Source organism: Rana temporaria, chromosome 1, assembly GCF_905171775.1.
Source record: "Rana temporaria chromosome 1, aRanTem1.1, whole genome shotgun sequence".
Lineage (NCBI taxonomy): Eukaryota > Metazoa > Chordata > Amphibia > Anura > Ranidae > Rana > Rana temporaria.
The window spans coordinates 212,972,183-212,991,512 of record NC_053489.1 but is presented as its reverse complement, the minus strand read 5'-3'; the positions used below and the strand labels follow the sequence as shown (position 1 = coordinate 212,991,512).

The window sequence follows — 19,330 nt, the reverse complement described above, 5'->3', positions numbered from 1 at the left end:
GGTATGTGTTCCACCCGGATCCTGCGCAGCAGGCGGGTAGTAACTGGAGCGGGGGAAACGCATAAAGAAGTTTGAACTGATGCCAAGGGCAAACCAACGCATCGGTTCCGCAGGCCATCGGATCCCTTGAGCGGGATATGAACCTGTCTAGTTTCTTGTTGAGTCTCGATGCCATGATATCCACGTCCGGCACTCCCCATCTTTGGCAGAGTGCTTGAAAGACTTGTGGATGCAGAGACCATTCCCCCGGCCATAGAGTCTGGCGGCTTAAGAAGTCCGCCTGAAAGTTGTCCACTCCTGGAATGAATATTGCCGATATGCAGGGCACATGCGCCTCTGCCCATAGGAGAATCAAGCTCACCTCTCTCTGAGCGGCTTGACTCCTGGTTCCCCCTTGGTGATTTATGTATGCCACGGCCGTGGCATTGTCTGATTGAATTCTCACCGGGAACCCCTGCAATTTTGACGTCCAAGCCCTGAGGGCTAGTCGAGCAGCTCTGAGCTCCAAGATGTTGATGGGCAACTGCTTCTCTGGCTTTGCCCAAGTACCTTGGCGAGTGCAACCATCCAAAATTGCTCCCCAGCCCGTCAGGCTGGCATCTGTGGTCACTATCTTCCAAGCCACTGGGCTGAAAGACTTCCCCTTCAGTAGATTCTGAGGGTCTAACCACCAACACAGACTTTGTCGGACTCTTGATAAGAGCGGCAACGGGATATCCAAGGCCTGTGGCCTTCTGCTCCATGCTGACAGGATGGCTGCCTGTAGGATGCGAGTGCTTAGAACCAGTAGGATTAATTCCTTGATGGCTTTTACCTTCCTCAGAGGTAGGAACACTCCTTGTTGTTCTGTGTCTAATCTCATGCCGAGATATTCCAACTGCCTTGTGGGCTGGAAAGCTGACTTTTCTCGATTTAGGACCCAGCCGAACCTCTCGAGGTATTGGACCGTGAGGGCCACTGCTCGCTCCAAGCCGGGAGACGAGTGGTCTATGACTAGGAGGTCGTCCAGGTATGCTAGGATCGTGACCCCTTGGATCCTTAGCTTGGCTAGGATCGGAGCTAGGACCTTCGTGAACACCCGGGGGGCCGTAGCCAACCCGAAGGGAAGCGCCACGAATTGGAAGTGACGCGAAGCCACCATGAAGCGTAGATATCTTTGATGTGGCTGATAAATTGGAACATGAAGGTAGGCATCCTTTATGTCTATGGACGCCATGAAGTCGTCCTTCTGGAGTGTGGCAGCTGCTGACCGCACGGATTCCATCCGAAATGAGCGGATCTTTAGATATGCATTTACCATCTTTAGGTCCAAAATTGGCCTGACATCTCCATTGGATTTTGGGATGATGAATAGGTTGGAGTAGAAACCCAGCCCCTGTTCCAGGACTGGTACCTCTACTATTACTTCCTGGGAAAGTAGATGATCTAATGCCGATCTTAATGCGGCTCCCTTTTCCGGATCGTTTGGAATCCTCGACTTCTGGAAATGAGGAGGAGGAAACCTTAGGAAATCTAATTTGTAGCCTGTGGCCACGGAAGACCGTACCCACTCGTCGGGAATGCTGGCTTCCCAAATCTCTGAAAAGAGTCGCAGCCTTCCCCCCACCTTCGTGGGTGGGGGCGCCCCTTCATAAGGTTGGCTTGGGGGCTGGTTTTGCTGGTTTGCGAAACCACTGCCTTTTGCCTCTAACAGCCTGTCCTTGTGATTTGCTGTTGAAGCCGAAGTTTGCTTTTGCAGGAGGCCGTCGATACTGCTTGGCATTAGAGGGCCCCTGCCCAGGGGAATACTGTCGTTTAAACGCAGGCCCCTGAACCTTCTTCTTAGTTGGCAAGAGAGTACTCTTGCCGTTTGAAATGGTCTGAATGTATTTATCTAGGTCTTCTCCGAAGAGTCGTCCTCCATGGAAGGGGAACCATACCAGGAGCTTCTTGCATGGGGGCTCAGCCTCCCAGCTTTTTAACCATAAGAGTCTTCTCATATGGATAAGGGATAACGATAAACGTGACGCTTGCTGGATAGAATCCTTGATTGCGTCTACCGTAAAACATATGGCCTTAGGGACATCCGAAAATTCTTCTGCCTGCTGGGCAGGAATAAGTTTAAGCATCTGCTTAAATTGATCCGATAATGCTTGACCGACCCCAATCGCAGCCACAGCTGGCTGTACTACTGCCCCTGCAGTAGTGAAGGAGTTCTTAAGTAGTGCTTCCAAGCGCTTATCAACTGGATCCTTGAACACCTGTATGTTTTCTACAGGGCATGTTAACGATTTGTTAACACATGAGATGGCTGCGTCCACTGCAGGAGTAGCCCATCTTTTGGAAAATTTTTCTTCCATAGGATATAGGACAGAGAACTTCTTAGGTGGTAAGAAGATCTTATCTGGCTTGTTCCAATCTTGGAACAAAACTCCCTCTAATAGAGGATGGATCGGAAACACAGCATTGCTTTGAGGCGCCCTCAGTGAGCCCAAAGCTGAAACCGTCGATACCTGGAGATCTGGTACTGGCAAGTTGAATGCCCTATGGACCAAGTCCGACAATCCTTGAATCCACCAGCTCTCCCTCAGGGAGACTGCCCCAGACTCCTCTGTATCCGGATCCTCGATCCCTGAACCTACTTGGTCCTTGTCCAAGAGGTCGTCCAATTCCCCTGAGGAAAGGACCTCCTCTTCTGAGGGTCCGCGCTCGGGCGACGGAGATCTATTCCGCTTACTGCCCCGCATAGCTGCGGCTATCATTTTACCCATGCTTTTCTGCATCTCTTTTAAAGAGGTGAGTAATACCTCCTCCGTGACCATCTTAGGGTTGGACTGACCCGCGTCAGCTCCAGCCCCAGATCCCGATGGCCCCAAGGCTCCCTGTGGGGAAAGCAGCGGCATAGCTTTGTCCGAGACCTCAGACTCTCTGGGGGAATCCCCACCTCTTGTACCCTTGTTTTTTGATGCCATGGTACAATACCGAGGTACACCTGCTACTTATTGGTACCTGGGACTTATAAATAGTTAAATGCCCAAACACCTGTTTGGGGGATAAAAAAAATGCTTCCTCTCCCTAGATGACACTTTTTTTTTTTTTTTTTTTTTTCAAATCTAGGAAAGAAAAAACATTCTGTCCCCCTGAGTAGTATTGCAAGAAAAACTATGAGATGGAAAAGAAACAGCCTATTCCTAGGCTTGAAAACAGTCTTTCTGAAGACTGCAATATTCTTTCTGGCCACTGTGTGTCCTCGGCGCCCCGTGCTTGCCGTTCTGGTCTTTCCTCCTCAGTTCCAAAGTATTGAATGAGCTATATGGAACAAACAAGGAAGGGCCGCCCCTTCCTTAAGCCACTGACCCGCCCTTCCCCCCCAGCAATCTCAAACAGGAAATGCCCCTCCCGACAGGGGGGGGTGGGGTTGGGAGGAAGGGACCTCTCTGCTCCAGCAAACTGCAGCCTGCAGCCTGGAACCATGAGGAGGTCAGCGTTTTGCCTGCTTTGCAGGCCGTGAGGAGGAAGACTGAATGGAGCATCGCCTGGAGGCTTGCAGGTAAGCACAGCTCTCTGACACACACATATACTTTTATATCACACAGGCCCCACTCAATGCTTTTCCAACACTACAAGGGAGGTCACATCTTATGGGGAATAATACATATAGAGCCATCCTATCTTTATGATATGTGACTAGTTTGCCAGATGCAGTGCATAACTTTAGGCATGTCCCCTGTGACCCCCCAGAAAAAACCTGCTAAGAACCAAGTTCCGCAAGTTTTCCCCTCACTTACCTGCTCCATGCCGCAGGACTTTGCCAAGCAAGAGGCCCAATCTTCCCCCATCTCGGTGGGGATGTCTAGACCTTCAGGCCCTGGGTTCCTATGAAGGATCCACTGTCCTGGGCCCATATAGCACTCTGGCAACAGAAACATTAGGCACCCAAAGGTTTCTAAGTTCTGGGCCCAGGGTCCAGCTCTCTAAAAAGAAAAGCATTATGGGCTATACCCCAAGGGTTTGGGGTCCGGTTACTGACCACTTTAGCGCTGAGGCTTTTTTGGACAGAACCGGTTAGCTCACCTAATCCCAAGGATGTGGAGGCAAGCTAAACCATGACTAACACCTAAGACACTGGCGGAAAAACTGAGGTACTCCTCCTATGGGAGGGGGTTATATAGGGAGGGGCATTTCCTGTTTGAGATTGCCAGTGTCTACACCTGAAGGTACTCCATATAACCCATATAGTAATGAATGCCGCTCTGTGTCCCGTGATGTACGATAAAGAAAGGTACAAGACACTGTGCAGACACACAGCATGCCTCTTAGGCCACCAAACCCCCTGACCAACCACAGCCTGCCTCTTGAACACACCCTCTGATCACACACAGCCTGCTTCTTGAACAAAGAAACAATCAAGGAGGAGCAGGCGCCACTGGTTAAACTGTACAGCTATTTATTTATATTTAGAAATAGAAATAAAAGTACTCACATGGATTTGTGAAGTTTCAGGCATGTAGTTTGTTGTCCTGCGATTTCGTCAGGTCCCAACCGATAGATTTGAGTGTCCTTGGGTCTCTGTCACAGCGCTGGTATTTGGCTGTGTTGCTGGTGTAGTCTTGCTGGGTCCATGCGCTTGGTTGTGAGGATGTGGGCGCACAGATGTGCCAAAGAAGCCACCGGAGCGCACGCTTGTGGACGCTATGGTTGCGGGGGGAATGATGACGTCATCGACCGGAGACAGCAATGTGCGACGCGTTTCCGTGCATGTGCTTTGGTTCGATAGGGGAATGTACACCCTAGCGCGCACCTTTGTCAAGCTGGCTGTAGGGGTCACTACAGCACATTTTTATATGCCTCTCATAGGTTGCCATCTTGTGGCCAAATAGTATAATGTCCTCTATATAGAGGAATTAATACTATAAGAGATCTTTATTAAGTCAAAGAAAAAAGATGGGGAGGGGGACCAAGGAAATGCCGGATATTTGGAAATACAATACATGCATACATAACGCGCCAAAAATACAAAAAATATGGATAGAAATTATATATATATAAAAAAATATAATCATATATATAAAAAGCTTTCTGGATATATACTCTCGATGCCCTTAGGCCAGGAGGCCTCAATGAAGAGCTTGAAGTCTCCACTATTCTTTCGATTTTTTTATCCATCATTTTTTATCCATCATTTTTCCGTCCTGTTCCATCCAATTTTTCATTATATATATATATATATATATATATATATATATATATATATATATATATATATATATATATATATATATATATATATATATATATATATATACACATATATATATATAAACACATATATATACACACACATACATACACATATATATACATACATATATACACACACACACACACACACACACACACACATATATATATATATATAAATATACCGAATTTTTATCCACATTTACATTTCTAAACATATAATACAATATATTTTATATTACACACCCCCCTTAGATATATTTTATATAATTTTTATATAATTTCATATAATATAATCCATTTTCAACAACACCAATAAAATCTATTTCCATAACACCATTCCTCATCCTCACTTTTATTTCTATTTCTATTTTCATTTTTATTATTTTTAATTTTCCATTTTTATTTTTATTTTTACTTTTATAATTATTTTTATTTTCATTTTTATGTTACAATATTCATCCCCCTTTTTTTGTTCCATATATCTACACTTCACCACCATAATAAAATTTAAAAATGTTAACCTCACTTTTAACATAGACAAATTTTTTTTATATATATGATTATATTTTTTTATATATATAATTTCTATCCATATTTTTTGTATTTTTGGCGCGTTATGTATGCATGTATTGTATTTCCAAATATCCGGCATTTCCTTGGTCCCCCTCCCCATCTTTTTTCTTTGGCTTAATAAAGATCTCTTATAGTATTAATTCCTCTATATAGAGGACATTATACTATTTGGCCACAAGATGGCAACCTATGAGAGGCATATAAAAATGTGCTGTAGTGACCCCTACAGCCAGCTTGACAAGGTGCGCGCTGTGTGTACGTTCCCCTATCGAACCACAGCACATGCACGGAAACGCGTCGCACATTGCCGTCTCCGGTCGATGACGTCATCATTCCCCCGCAACCATAGCGTCCACAAGCGTGCGCTTCAACGTGCGCTCCGGCGGCTTCTCTGGCACATCTGTGCGCCCACATCCTCACAACCAAGCGCATGGACCCAGCAAGACTACACCAGCAACACAGCCAAATACCAGCGCTGTGACAGAGACCCAAGGACACTCAAATCTATCGGTTGGGACCTGACGAAATCGCAGGACAACAAACAACATGCCTGAAACTTCACAAATCCATGTGAGTACTTTTATTTCTATTTCTAAATATAAATAAATAGCTGTACAGTTTAACCAGTGGCGCCTGCTCCTCCTTGATTGTTTCTTTCATCATATATACCCGAGTGTCGCTTCAGCTCCCTCTGCATGGCTGCCCGGTTTTACAAACTGTAAACTCATGTTATAAGCTCACCTAGCTTACAGGACTTTGCACCAAGGACTCTTTTTCTTTACATGTTTTACCACATGCGCTTTATTGTACTTAAATTGCCTCTTGAACAGACTATGGAATACATACTATGTCAGTACAGTGTCCTGTAACCCTGACCCCACTATGAGGAAAGCATGGTAACATGACAAAGCCTTTTAACCCTGTACAAAAGGCTAGAAAGATCTGTTGCAGCCACTTTCGGTCTACATTCAAGCACTCCAGTGATTGCTGCCTGACATTTCTCAGGGTAGATTTCCTGAAAGTGACAGCAACAGATCAGACCTTCCCTACATAATATGTAGAGAAGTGTTTACTTGTCCCCCCCTCCCCCCGGTTCACAGGTTGAAGATGGAAAATACAAAATAGAAGCACAATTGGAAGACAGACCATTGTCAGCCCTTAACACGTCTGAACAAGGATCACCATGTATTTTTTTAGTGCAAACTGCAGATTTAAAAATACTGAAAAACACCTAAAAAGTAAAGCCTTAATGAGATTTTTGCAATTTACATATACTTTAAAGCATTCACAGAAAAATAAATAAATTTGTCTATGGATATCAGCAATATAAACCCCTGAACTCTGGCTGGTCATTCTTGGGGAACACACACACACACTACACTTTATATAGTGAACGTTATGCCCAACTTCAGGCAAAACGGTCTTATTTTGGGTAGAGCAAAAAAGGGTCCTTATTGTTGTCTGTGTCCCATCGGTAAGATCTTTCATCACTTCCTGTCCCCTTGCAAAAGGAAAGGAAGTGTGGACAAATATATTAAAAAGGAATCGGACATCAGTATAAACACCGTTTCTTAGCATCAACTAAATTTACCCTCACATAAACATACCATATTGTCGGGGGTTGTTCATCCAAAGTGGACTCTGTTCAGGGTAATCAGCTGGGACACTTAGCTGTAGAGGAGGAACACTTGGGAGGTTTTTATCATCTGAATGAAAAAAATAAAAAAAATTACTAGTTACCACAAATAAGGAAAAAAAAAGGTGTAGAAAATCACATTGTGTGAGCCAAGGCTCAAAATGCCCCCATAAAGATGTCTTGCTACTTCTAGAAGTCCTATCCTTGCTAACATCAAATTCAACTTGAAATTGAAAGACCTGGTAAAACAAGATGCCAGTTACTGCAAAGTCCCTTTCTTTGGCGTTCTTTCGGGGACACAGGTGGAATATTCAGAGAGATTTAAGCCCCGTCAGATCAAGCGCATGGTGTGGGAATGCAACGGAGTGCATTAATTAGAAACCTGGTATCTCTTCAGAGAACCTGGTATCTTTATTTTCTACAAAACAAACTTCAGTTCTGGTCCAAAAAGTTCTGGTCCACCACTCCCTTGCATTACTATTGGGTTATTGTGGTGTGCTGTTGTGCTCAGATCTGCTGATGTTAACATTTGAAGGACAGAGATCCCTGGGTTTAGAAGCTCCTTGGGCAATCTTAGGATGTGCAGACATCAATGCCCCCTGCAAACGTTTTCTAGTTTCACCTGGTCTATTGTTAGCCCAGCTTTGACTTAAAGTGATTGTAAAAGGAAGAAGTTTTACCTTAATGCATTCTATACATTGGGATAAAAAGCCTTCTGTGTGCAGCAGCCCCCCTAAAATGTACCTTCGGTCCCTCTCTCTCCCCAGCAATGTCCACAAGTTGGCTGCCAAAGTCAGCTTGCCAATCAACCTCAACCCCGAGCTCTGCACCCCTGAGCCCACCCTTTTTGAAGCCTTTCTAGAGCCTCTGCCTCTAATCACATGCTCCAACCCCCCCCCCCATCTAAATCAATACGTCTGGCGCCCTGCATGTAGATTAGGGGGCTGAACGCATGGATGGAGGGGCGACTTTTCCCATGATCTCTGTAGGATCACAATACTCTGAGGACAAGTACCAATCAGGCTGCCTGCAAAAGTCAGGCCACCTGATGTATGGAAAACCTAAGCCCAAGCTTAGAATCAAGTAGAGAGAGGTAAATAAAGCATTTTGTAAAAGCACACAGGCAAGGTTGTATTGCGGCAAAGTAGCTTATAGGGGGAAGGTACTTAAAGCGGAGCGCCACCAAAAAGGGGAAGCTCCGTGTGTTTGGAAGGCTTCACTGCCGGTTTCCCTTGGTGAAGATGCTTGTGCCTGCACCCTAAGCCCATTGAATAATCGGCTCTGGTGCCGACATCGCTGGATCCCTGGACAGGCAAGTGTCCTTATATTAAAAGTCAGCAGCTACAGTATTTGTAGCTGCCGACTATTATTTTTCGGCAGACCGAAGCTCCTCTTTAATCACTTGCTGACCACCCTATAGCAGCATTATTTCTACAGGGTGGTGTGACTGTGCACTTGAGATATATTATAGATATATACGCACTTCTGTCTGCAGGGGGGTACGCGATTATTCACAGCAGAAGCCGATCTGCGGGTGCCTGGCACTCGATGTCCGCTGACACCCACCGATCATTGGACAGAGGCTCAGAACGGAGCTCTGCCTACGTAAACAAGGCAGCGTTCCATTTTGACAGGGGTTAGGGTGGGAATAAAATCCATCTCTTCCCCTAGTAAAAGCGAACACTGGCTAGAAGCAGTTAATCCTTTGATCGCCCTAGATCAGTGGTTCTCAACCTGGGGGTCGGGACCCCCTTGGAGGTCAAATGAGGATTTGCCAGGGGTCCCCAAAACCTGGGCTGTTTCTGAAGCCTGCGGCCGCCCACTCGGCCTCTTCACAGCCGTCCATTCACGGCATAGCTGGGAGGCAGAGACTAGAGATCAGCTGGACTGGTGAAGAATGTGAAGTAGGAGGGGCTGGAGGAGACCCTATCTGCTGATTTTAGCATAGGTGTCACTGCTACGAGAAACCACAAAGTCGGATACACAGTGAGTAACACTACCTGCGATTATAGTTGCCTTAAAAGTCCCCACTACAGTTCTCAGATCAGCCGATGACCTTCAAGAGCATTTAAGTTGGCTGATCCCAACTCCCCAGCAGCACTGCCACTGATCCCATACTCCCCACCAGGGAGTAAGAGAAGTAATAAAAATAAAGAATACATGGAAGGGAGAGGAAAAGAGGGGGAGAAACAAAGAAAAAGGGAGAAAAAGAATAAGACATCTAGAGAGGGATGGGGATAACAAACAAGAAATTAGGATAGAGAGAGATAAAAGTGAAAGAAAGGAGAACAAAAGAGAATGAGTGGTACATCCTAAAATGTACCATAAGGGGTTTTAATACTGTACCACTGGAAGGGACTGAAGGGAGCGCTAAATGTCCATGGGTTAGGGGCGCAAATTACTCGTCTTGCCTTGGGTGCCAAAAACCCACGATAGGAAGATAATTTTACTGTTAGGGGTCCCCACAACTTGGGAAATTTTATCAAGGGGTCACGGCACTAGACAGGTTGAGAACCACTACCCTAGATGTTTTACCCCTTCGCAGCCAGTGTCATTAGTACAGGGAAAAAGCATATCTTTAGAACTGATCACTAGTGTTACTGGTTCCCACAAAGTGTCGGTGTCCAATTGTCCGCCGCAATATCGCAGTTCTCGCTATAATTAGCAGATTGCCACGATTAGTATATAGAAAAAAAAAAAAAAGAAGAAGAATTAAAAACGACAGTATATATCCCATCGTTTGCAGACGTTTTAACGTTCAAGTAAACCAACCAAAAAATATACGCTTACTGGGATATTTTCTACCAAAAATATGTAGCAGAATACATGTTGGCCTAAATTTATGAAGAAATTCAATTTTTTTTATTTGATATTGCAGAAAGGATATTTTTCAAAAATTGGCGGTCTTTTTTTGTTTATAGTGCAAAAAAATCTTCCGGAGGTCAAGTGGTTAGGCAGAAACTTGTATACTTTGTTTATCTGGACTGAGTATCTGGACTGAGCTGAAAGTAGACACCTTAGTAAAAAAAAATATGGCAAGTTCCATTAATTTAAAGAAAAAAAAAGAGATTTTTAATACAGCTTACCTGTAAAATCTTTTTCTTGGAGTACATCACGGGACACAGAGCGGCATTCATTACTATATGGGTTATATGGAGTACCTTCAGGTGTAGACACTGGCAATCTCAAACAGGAAATGCCCCTCCCTATATAACCCCCTCCCATAGGAGGAGTACCTCAGTTTTGTAGCAAGCAGTATGCCTCCCAAAATGGTCCTCAAAAAAGAGGGGTGGGAGCTCTGTGTCCCGTGATGTACTCCAAGAAAAAGATTTTACAGGTAAGCTGTATTAAAAATCTCTTTCTTTATCGTACATCACGGGACACAGAGCGGCATTCATTACTATATGGGATGTCCCAAAGCAATGCTTACAATGAGGGGAGGGAGAACATCTCCAAGACAAAAGGATTTAATTTAGAGATATACTCAAATCATAATAAATCCAACTTAGTTGAGAAAAATACAATTTTTAAATTTAACTCGAACAAGAGGAGCCCCCGGAATCCGAGGGTCTCAAACTGCAGCCTGCAGCACTGCCTGCCCGAAGGCAGTATCAGTATTCCTTCTTACGTCCAACTTGTAGAATCTTGTAAACGTGTGGACAGAAGACCAGGTTGCCGCCTTGCAAACTTGAGCCATAGAGATCTGGTGGTGTGCTGCCCAGGAGGCGCCCATGGCTCTAGTAGAATGAGCCTTTAATGATACTGGAGGAGGCAACCCTTTCAAGCCGTAGGCCTGAGTGATTAATTGCTTAATCCACCTAGAAATGGTGGACTTTGCAGCTGCCTGCCCCTTCTTGGGCCCATCCGGTAGAATGAACAGCACATCTGTCTTCCGGATCTTCTTTGTAGCTTTCAGATAGGCCTTCATGGCCCTGACAATATCCAAGGTATGCAGCAACCCTTCCTTTCTGGAAGTAGGTTTAGGGAAGAAGGATGGTAATACCAAATCCTGGTTCAAATGAAAACTGGATATGACCTTCGGAAGGAAGGAAGGATGAGGGCGGAGAACGACCCTGTCCTTATGAAAAACAAGATATGGTTCCTTACAGGATAAGGCTGCCAGCTCCGAAACTCTTCTTGCGGAAACTATGGCAACCAAAAATACTAACTTCCTTGTCAGTAGAACCAAAGGAATATCAGCCAACGGCTCAAACGGTTGTTTCTGTAAACTTGACAGAACAAGATTTAAATCCCACGGACAAAGCGGGGATTTAACTGGAGGTCTAATACGTAAGACCCCTTGAAGGAAGGTCTTAACCAGCGAGTGGGTGGCCAGCGGCCGCTGAAACCACACTGTCAGAGCAGAAATCTGTCCTTTGATTGTGCTTAATGCCAATCCTTTATCCACTCCTAGCTGGAGAAAACGTAATACTCTATCGATGGTAAATTTGCGAGAAAGCCATCGCTTGAACTCACACCAGCCTACATAGGCCTTCCAGACCCTGTAATAAATCACCCTAGAGACCGGTTTCCTGGCTCTGATTAGGGTAGAGATTACTTTCTGAGACAGACCTCTACCCCTGAGAATCAGGGATTCAGCTTCCAGGCCGACAAATTTAGATGCCGTAAGGCAGGGTGGAGGATCGGACCTTGCGATAGCAGGTCTGGCCGTAGAGGAAGAGTCCACGGGTCTCCCACTACCATCCTTAAGATTAGTGAGTACCATGCTCTTCTGGGCCATGCTGGAGCTACCAGGATGACTGGTATGTGCTCCACCCGGATCCTGCGCAGCAGGCGGGGTAGTAACTGGAGCGGGGGAAACGCATAAAGAAGTTTGAACTGATGCCAAGGGCAAACCAACGCATCGGTTCCGCAGGCCATCGGATCCCTTGAGCGGGACATGAACCTGTCTAGTTTCTTGTTGAGTCTCGATGCCATGATATCCACGTCCGGCACTCCCCATCTTTGGCAGAGTGCTTGAAAGACTAGTGGATGCAGAGACCATTCCCCCGGCCATAGAGTCTGGCGGCTTAAGAAGTCCGCCTGAAAGTTGTCCACTCCTGGAATGAATATTGCCGATATGCAGGGCACATGAGCCTCCGCCCATAGAAGAATCAAGCTCACCTCTCTCTGAGCGGCTTGACTCCTGGTTCCCCCTTGGTGATTTATGTATGCCACGGCCGTGGCATTGTCTGATTGAATTCTCACCGGGAACCCCTGCAATTTTGACGTCCAAGCCCTGAGGGCTAGTCGAGCAGCTCTGAGCTCCAAGATGTTGATGGGCAACTGCTTCTCTGGCTTTGCCCAAGTACCTTGGCGAGTGCAACCATCCAAAATTGCTCCCCAGCCCGTCAGGCTGGCGTCTGTGGTCACTATCTTCCAAGCCACTGGGCTGAAAGACCTCCCCTTCAGTAGATTCTGAGGGTCTAACCACCAACACAGACTTTGTCGGACTCTTGATGAGAGCGGCAACGGGATATCCAAGGCCTGTGGCCTTCTGCTCCATGCTGACAGGATGGCTGCCTGTAGGATGCGAGTGTGGCTCTGGGCGTATGGTACCGCCTCGAATGTGGCCACCATCTTGCCTAGTAACCTCATACATAGGCGAATAGTCGGTTCTTTCTTGCTTAGAACCAGTAGGATTAATTCCTTGATGGCTTTTACCTTCCTCAGAGGTAGGAACACTCCTTGTTGTTCTGTGTCTAATCTCATGCCGAGATATTCCAACTGCTTTGTGGGCTGGAAAGCTGACTTTTCTCGATTTAGGACCCAGCCGAACCTCTCGAGGTATTGGACCGTGAGGGCCACTGCTCGCTCCAAGCCGGGAGACGAGTGATCTATGACTAGGAGGTCGTCCAGGTATGCTAGGATCGTGACCCCTTGGATCCTTAGTTTGGCTAGGATTGGAGCTAGGACCTTCGTGAACACCCGGGGGGCCGTAGCCAACCCGAAGGGAAGCGCCACGAATTGGAAGTGACGCGAAGCCACCATGAAGCGTAGATATCTTTGATGTGGCTGATAAATTGGAACATGAAGGTAGGCATCCTTTATGTCTATGGACGCCATGAAGTCGTCCTTCTGGAATGTGGCAGCTGCTGACCGCACGGATTCCATCCGAAATGAGCGGATCTTTAGATATGCATTTACCATCTTTAGGTCCAAAATTGGCCTGACATCTCCATTGGATTTTGGGATGATGAATAGGTTGGAGTAGAAACCCAGCCCCTGTTCCAGGACTGGTACCTCTACTATTACTTCCTGGGAAAGTAGATGATCTAATGCCGATCTTAATGCGGCTCCCTTTTCCGGATCGTTTGGAATCCTCGACTTCTGGAAATGAGGAGGAGGAAACCTTAGGAAATCTAATTTGTAGCCTGTGGCCACGGAAGACCGTACCCACTCGTCGGGAATGCTGGCTTCCCAAATCTCTGAAAAGAGTCGCAGCCTTCCCCCCACCTTCGTGGGTGGGGGCGCCCCTTCATAAGGTTGGCTTGGGGGCTGGTTTTGCTGGTTTGCGAAACCACTGCCTTTTGCCTCTAACAGCCTGTCCTTGTGATCTGCTGTTGAAGCCGAAGTTTGCTTTTGCAGGAGGCCGTCGATACTGCTTGGCATTAGAGGGCCCCTGCCCAGGGGAATACTGTCGTTTAAACGCAGGTCCCTGAACCTTCTTCTTAGTTGGCAAGAGAGTACTCTTGCCGTTTGAAATGGTCTGAATGTATTTATCTAGGTCTTCTCCGAAGAGTCGTCCTCCATGGAAGGGGAACCCTACCAGGAGCTTCTTGCATGGGGGCTCAGCCTCCCAGTTTTTTAACCATAAGAGTCTTCTCATATGGATAAGGGATAACGATAAACGTGACGCTTGCTGGATAGAATCCTTGATTGCGTCTACCGTAAAACATATGGCCTTAGGGACATCCGAAAATTTTTCTGCCTGCTGGGCCGGAATAAGTTTAAGCATCTGCTTAAATTGATCCGATAATGCTTGAGCGACCCCAATCGCAGCCACAGCTGGCTGTACTACTGCCCCTGCAGTAGTGAAGGAGTTCTTAAGTAGTGCTTCCAAGCGCTTATCAACTGGATCCTTGAACACCTGTATGTTTTCTACAGGGCATGTTAACGATCTGTTAACACATGAGATGGCTGCGTCCACTGCAGGAGTAGCCCATCTTTTGGAAAATTTTTCTTCCATAGGATATAGGACAGAGAACCTTTTAGGTGGTAAGAAGATCTTATCTGGCTTGTTCCAATCTTGGAACAAAATTCCCTCTAATAGAGGATGGATCGGAAACACAGCATTGCTTTGAGGCGCCCTCAGTGAGCCCAAAGCTGAAACCGTTGATACCTGGAGATCTGGTACTGGCAAGTTGAATGCCCTATGGACCAAGTCCGACAATCCTTGAATCCACCAGCTCTCCCTCAGGGAGACTGCCCCAGACTCCTCTGTATCCGGGTCTTCGATCCCTGAACCTACTTGGTCCTTGTCCAAGAGGTCGTCCAATTCCCCTGAGGAAAGGACCTCCTCTTCTGAGGGTCCGCGCTCGGGCGACGGAGATCTATTCCGCTTACTGCCCCGCATAGCTGCGGCTCCCATGCTTTTCTGCATCTCTTTTAAAGAGGTGAGTAATACCTCCTCCGTGACCATCTTAGGGTTGGACTGACCCGCGTCAGCTCCAGCCCCAGATCCCGATGGCCCCAAGGCTCCCTGTAGGGAAAACAGCGGCCTACCATGGTACAATACCGAGGTACACCTGCTACCTATTGGTATTTGGAACTATAAAAGTTAATTGTCCAAACACCTGTTTGGGGGATAAAAAAATGCTTCCTCTCCCCTAGATGACTTTTTTTTTTTTTTTTTTTTTTTTTTCGTTTTTGTTTCAAATCCAGGAAAGAAAAAACATTCTGTCCCCCTGAGTAGTATTGCAAAGAAAAACTATGAGATGGAAAAGTAACAGCCTATTTCTAGGCTTGAAAAAACAGTCCTCTGAAGACTGCAATATCCTTTCTGGCCACTGTGTGTCCTCGGCGCCCCGTGCTGCCGCTCTGGTCTTTCTCCTCAGTTCCAAAGTATTGAATGGAACAAACAAGGAAGGGCCGCCCCTTCCTTTAAGCCACTGACCCGCCCTTCCCCCCCAGCAATCTCAAACAGGAAATGCCCCTCCCGACAGGGGGAGGGGGGGGGGATTTTGGGAGGAAGGGACCTCTCTGTTCCAGCAAACTGCAGCCTGCAGCCTGGAACCATGAGGAGGTCAGCGTTTTGCCTGCTTGCAGGCTCTGAGGAGGAAGACTGAATGGAGCATCGCCTGGAGGCCTGCAGGTAAGCAAAGCTCTCTGACACACACATATATTTTTATATAACACAGGCCCCACTCAATGCTTTTCCAACACTACAAGGGAGGTCACATCTTATGGGGAATAATACATAGAGAGCCATCCTATCTTTATGATATGTGACTAGTTTGCCAGATGCAGTGCATAACTTTAGGCATGTCCCCTGTGACCCCCCAGAAAAAAACCTGCTAAGAACCAAGTTCCGCAAGTTTTCCCCTCACTTACCTGCTCCATGCCGCAGGACTTTGCCAAGCAAGAGGCCCAATCTTCCCCCATCTCCGTGGGGATGTCTAGACCTTCAGGCCCTGGGTTCCTATGAAGGATCCACTGTCCTGGGCCCATATAGCACCCTGGCAACAGAAAACTTTAGGTACCCAAAGGTTTCTAAGTTCTGGGCCCAGGGTCCAGCTCTCTAAAAAGAAAAGCATTATGGGCTATACCCCAAGGGTTTGGGGTCCGGTTACTGACCACTTTAGCGCTGAGGCTTTTTTGGACAGAACCGGTAGCTCACCTAATCCCAAGGATGCGGAGGCAAGCTAAACCATGACTAACACCTAAGACACTGGCGTAAAAACTGAGGTACTCCTCCTATGGGAGGGGGTTATATAGGGAGGGGCATTTCCTGTTTGAGATTGCCAGTGTCTACACCTGAAGGTACTCCATATAACCCATATAGTAATGAATGCCGCTCTGTGTCCCGTGATGTACGATAAAGAAAATAAAATACCGGGCCTTTTCCCCTACATTAAAATATGTTTGGACTCTCCTTGAGCTCCAATTAGCTAAACAGAAAACATTTAGGATGTAAAACATGCATGGATCTAAAATATTAGGACAAATTTAAACATTTTCGTTTTTGATTTCTTTATGATCTAGCTTTGGGCATGGATGAGTGACTGTCTTTATGCCACTTAATTCATAACACACTTTATTTATAGGCTTACAGCTTAATCTGCAATGCAAATATAAGCCTTGGAATACAGCCACATGGTGTACATTTATCTTGCTTAAAGTGGAGTTCCACACAAAAATTTTACTTAAAGTGGGCCCTCACAGTTAGAATTCCGGTGCCGCAGAGAGGAGCGAGGCTTTTTGAGCCCGCATCGCTGGACCACGTGAGAGGCGAGTGTGATTATTAAAAGTTAGCAGCTACACTTTTTGTAACCGCTGACTTTTATATGGGAGGAACTCTGCTTTAATGTAAGACACTAGAGGCTGGTCTCAGGATGTCCACCAACAATACTTACCCAGTTTACATATAAGATGGACAGTCCCATTGTTGCTGCAGTGAGAGGGATCCAGATTTATCAAGAATCTGGAGTGCAGTTTGGCAACCTCACCCTGAAGAACGTTTGGAATGGACTGCTTCTCATCATCTTCAAACTTTCGCTTTCGAGGAGCAATCATCTGAGCTCTAAAGACAAAGCAAAAGCTGACGGTAAGTATATCGGTCAATGTAGCCAGAATGTGTCCATTTTAACACATATCAGTTAGAGCCCAAATATACAATGCAATGTTCTAGGTGAAGAACAATGAACTGGATATAATAAACATTTATAACAGTGCATCAAGACCTCTAAGCCAAGTGACCACTACTAAAGCAGAACTCCATTCAAATAGTACAAAACATCCTTTTTGTTCATTTAAAATTATTAAAAGCATTTTATTACTAAAAAATATATGGTACTACAGCGCTACTACTTCTATAATCAAAAGAAAACTGCTAGCAACAGAATTACCAAATACAGCTGCAGACACAAAAGGTGTACAAAACCAATAGTGACAATTATAATAAAGGTGTTGCGCTTATATTAACTAAGTTACTATAAGTACAATAAGTGCAAATTGATACCTGGTACACACCCTAATTAGGAGGTATCATAGCGTGCAAAATTAATGAAAGAAACCAACAATGAAAGATGAATGAGAACACAGTCTCGTGCTTCTTGTATATAAATCAATAAAGTCCCACTTAGTGTCAGCATGAAACCTTCAGAGAAAGAAAACTTCACAATCACTGGAACATATAGACAAGGAAACTAGTCCCAAGCTGTATTCAATGCAATGTACTTCACCCCCTGGTTCTCCTGTTCATTCAGGGTGGTTCAGCTCATGACAGGAGAAAGAAGAAAACAGACAGTGCAAAAACGTATGTGCAGATAAAGGAAAAAAAACTTGGCAATACAGCGATTGCACTCACAATGCACCCGATCAAAGAAAGCTCAGCTGTAGATTCAAAAGATGCCGCTCAGTGCTTGCGATCTCCTCAGACAGACAGATCTCTCCCTATGGGAAAGCCGTATATAGGTTTTTTATCTGGTTTAGAAGGTTTTTTAAAAAGTTTGTGAATTATGTGATTAAAAAAATTGTCATATGTATGGAATGTACACATCTGTTTTTTGTCTGACACTGAATTTCGGCCGGCAATGATGTGACAGGTACCCCCTCCGTGATTTGCCTCCATCGCCAGCTCATATAAATACACAGCTGACATGGTCACATGGCAACCCATGAAAAAGTCACGTGTCAAGTGACGCAACATGTGGGGGAGGAGCCTAGTGACACGATCGACGGGAGATCCGTCTGTCTGAGGAGATCGCAAGCACCGAGCGGCATCTTTTGAATCTACAGCTGAGCTTTCTTTAAACGGGTGTATCGTGAGTGCAATCGCTGTATTGCCAAGTTTTTTTCCTTTATCTGCACATACGTTTTTGCACTGTCTGTTTTCTTCTTTCTCCTGTCATGAGCTGAACCACCCTGAATGAACAGGAGAACCAGGGGGTGAAGTACATTGCATTGAATACAGCTTGGGACTAGTTTCCTTGTCTATATGTTCCAGTGATTGTGAAGTTTCCTTTATCTGAAGGTTTCATGCTGACACTAAGTGGGACTTTATTGATTTATATACAAGAAGCACGAGACTGTGTTCTCGTTCATCTTTCATTGTTTCTTTCTTTCATTAATTTTGCACACTATGATACCTGGTACACACCCTAATTAGGAGGTATCAATTTGCACTATTGTACTTATAGTAACTTAGTTAATATAAGCGCAACACCTTTATTATAATTACCATTTTATTACTGCCACCTGAAATTTGCTTGTAAACTCTCCATAATGCCCTGTGATTTAGAAATCAGTCTGAAGGAAAGGTAGTGCACTCTTAGCTAGTCTGACTTCATTGCACTGTAAAGAGCAGGTTTCCTAACCCCGGGTATCCTTTGCTACATGAATATTTAACTGTGCTAAGATAAGGATGCCAATTGCACATTAATGTTGCTCAAGTCAGAATGTTATTGGAAAAAGGTAGCTCACTAAAATTGTGCCATTTAGATATTCTAATACTCTATTCACACCTGAGCAGAGCGATTTACTAGTGTTTTTCGGGCGTTTAAGGCTTTTTTTGCAGATTTTTTACAAGGGTTTTTGTTTAGCCAATAAAAAGCACTAGGGGTAGGAGAGGGAGAGGAAATTTGGGGTTGACACATGTGCAATTCGTATCAGTCAACAAATTTACCGATTCAAATTTTGTGCGAAGAATAGCTGTTTATTAAGCAGCGGGCTGGAAAT

At 45.4% G+C, this 19,330-nt stretch overlaps 1 protein-coding gene across 4 annotated transcripts in view; it reads right to left on the bottom strand.

Annotated features, from left to right (window-relative positions):
- Window positions 1-19,330, bottom strand: part of MED15 (mediator complex subunit 15) — a 107,009-nt gene that overhangs the window by 5,212 nt on the left and 82,467 nt on the right. For all 4 annotated transcript variants that reach the window (XM_040349294.1, XM_040349277.1, XM_040349300.1 and 1 more), the window contains 2 exons: window positions 17,008-17,174; window positions 7,404-7,502 (listed from right to left, as the gene is read on the bottom strand). In XM_040349294.1, the coding sequence (XP_040205228.1) occupies window positions 7,404-7,502; window positions 17,008-17,174 (266 nt within the window). The remainder of the gene's footprint in view (window positions 1-7,403; window positions 7,503-17,007; window positions 17,175-19,330) is intronic.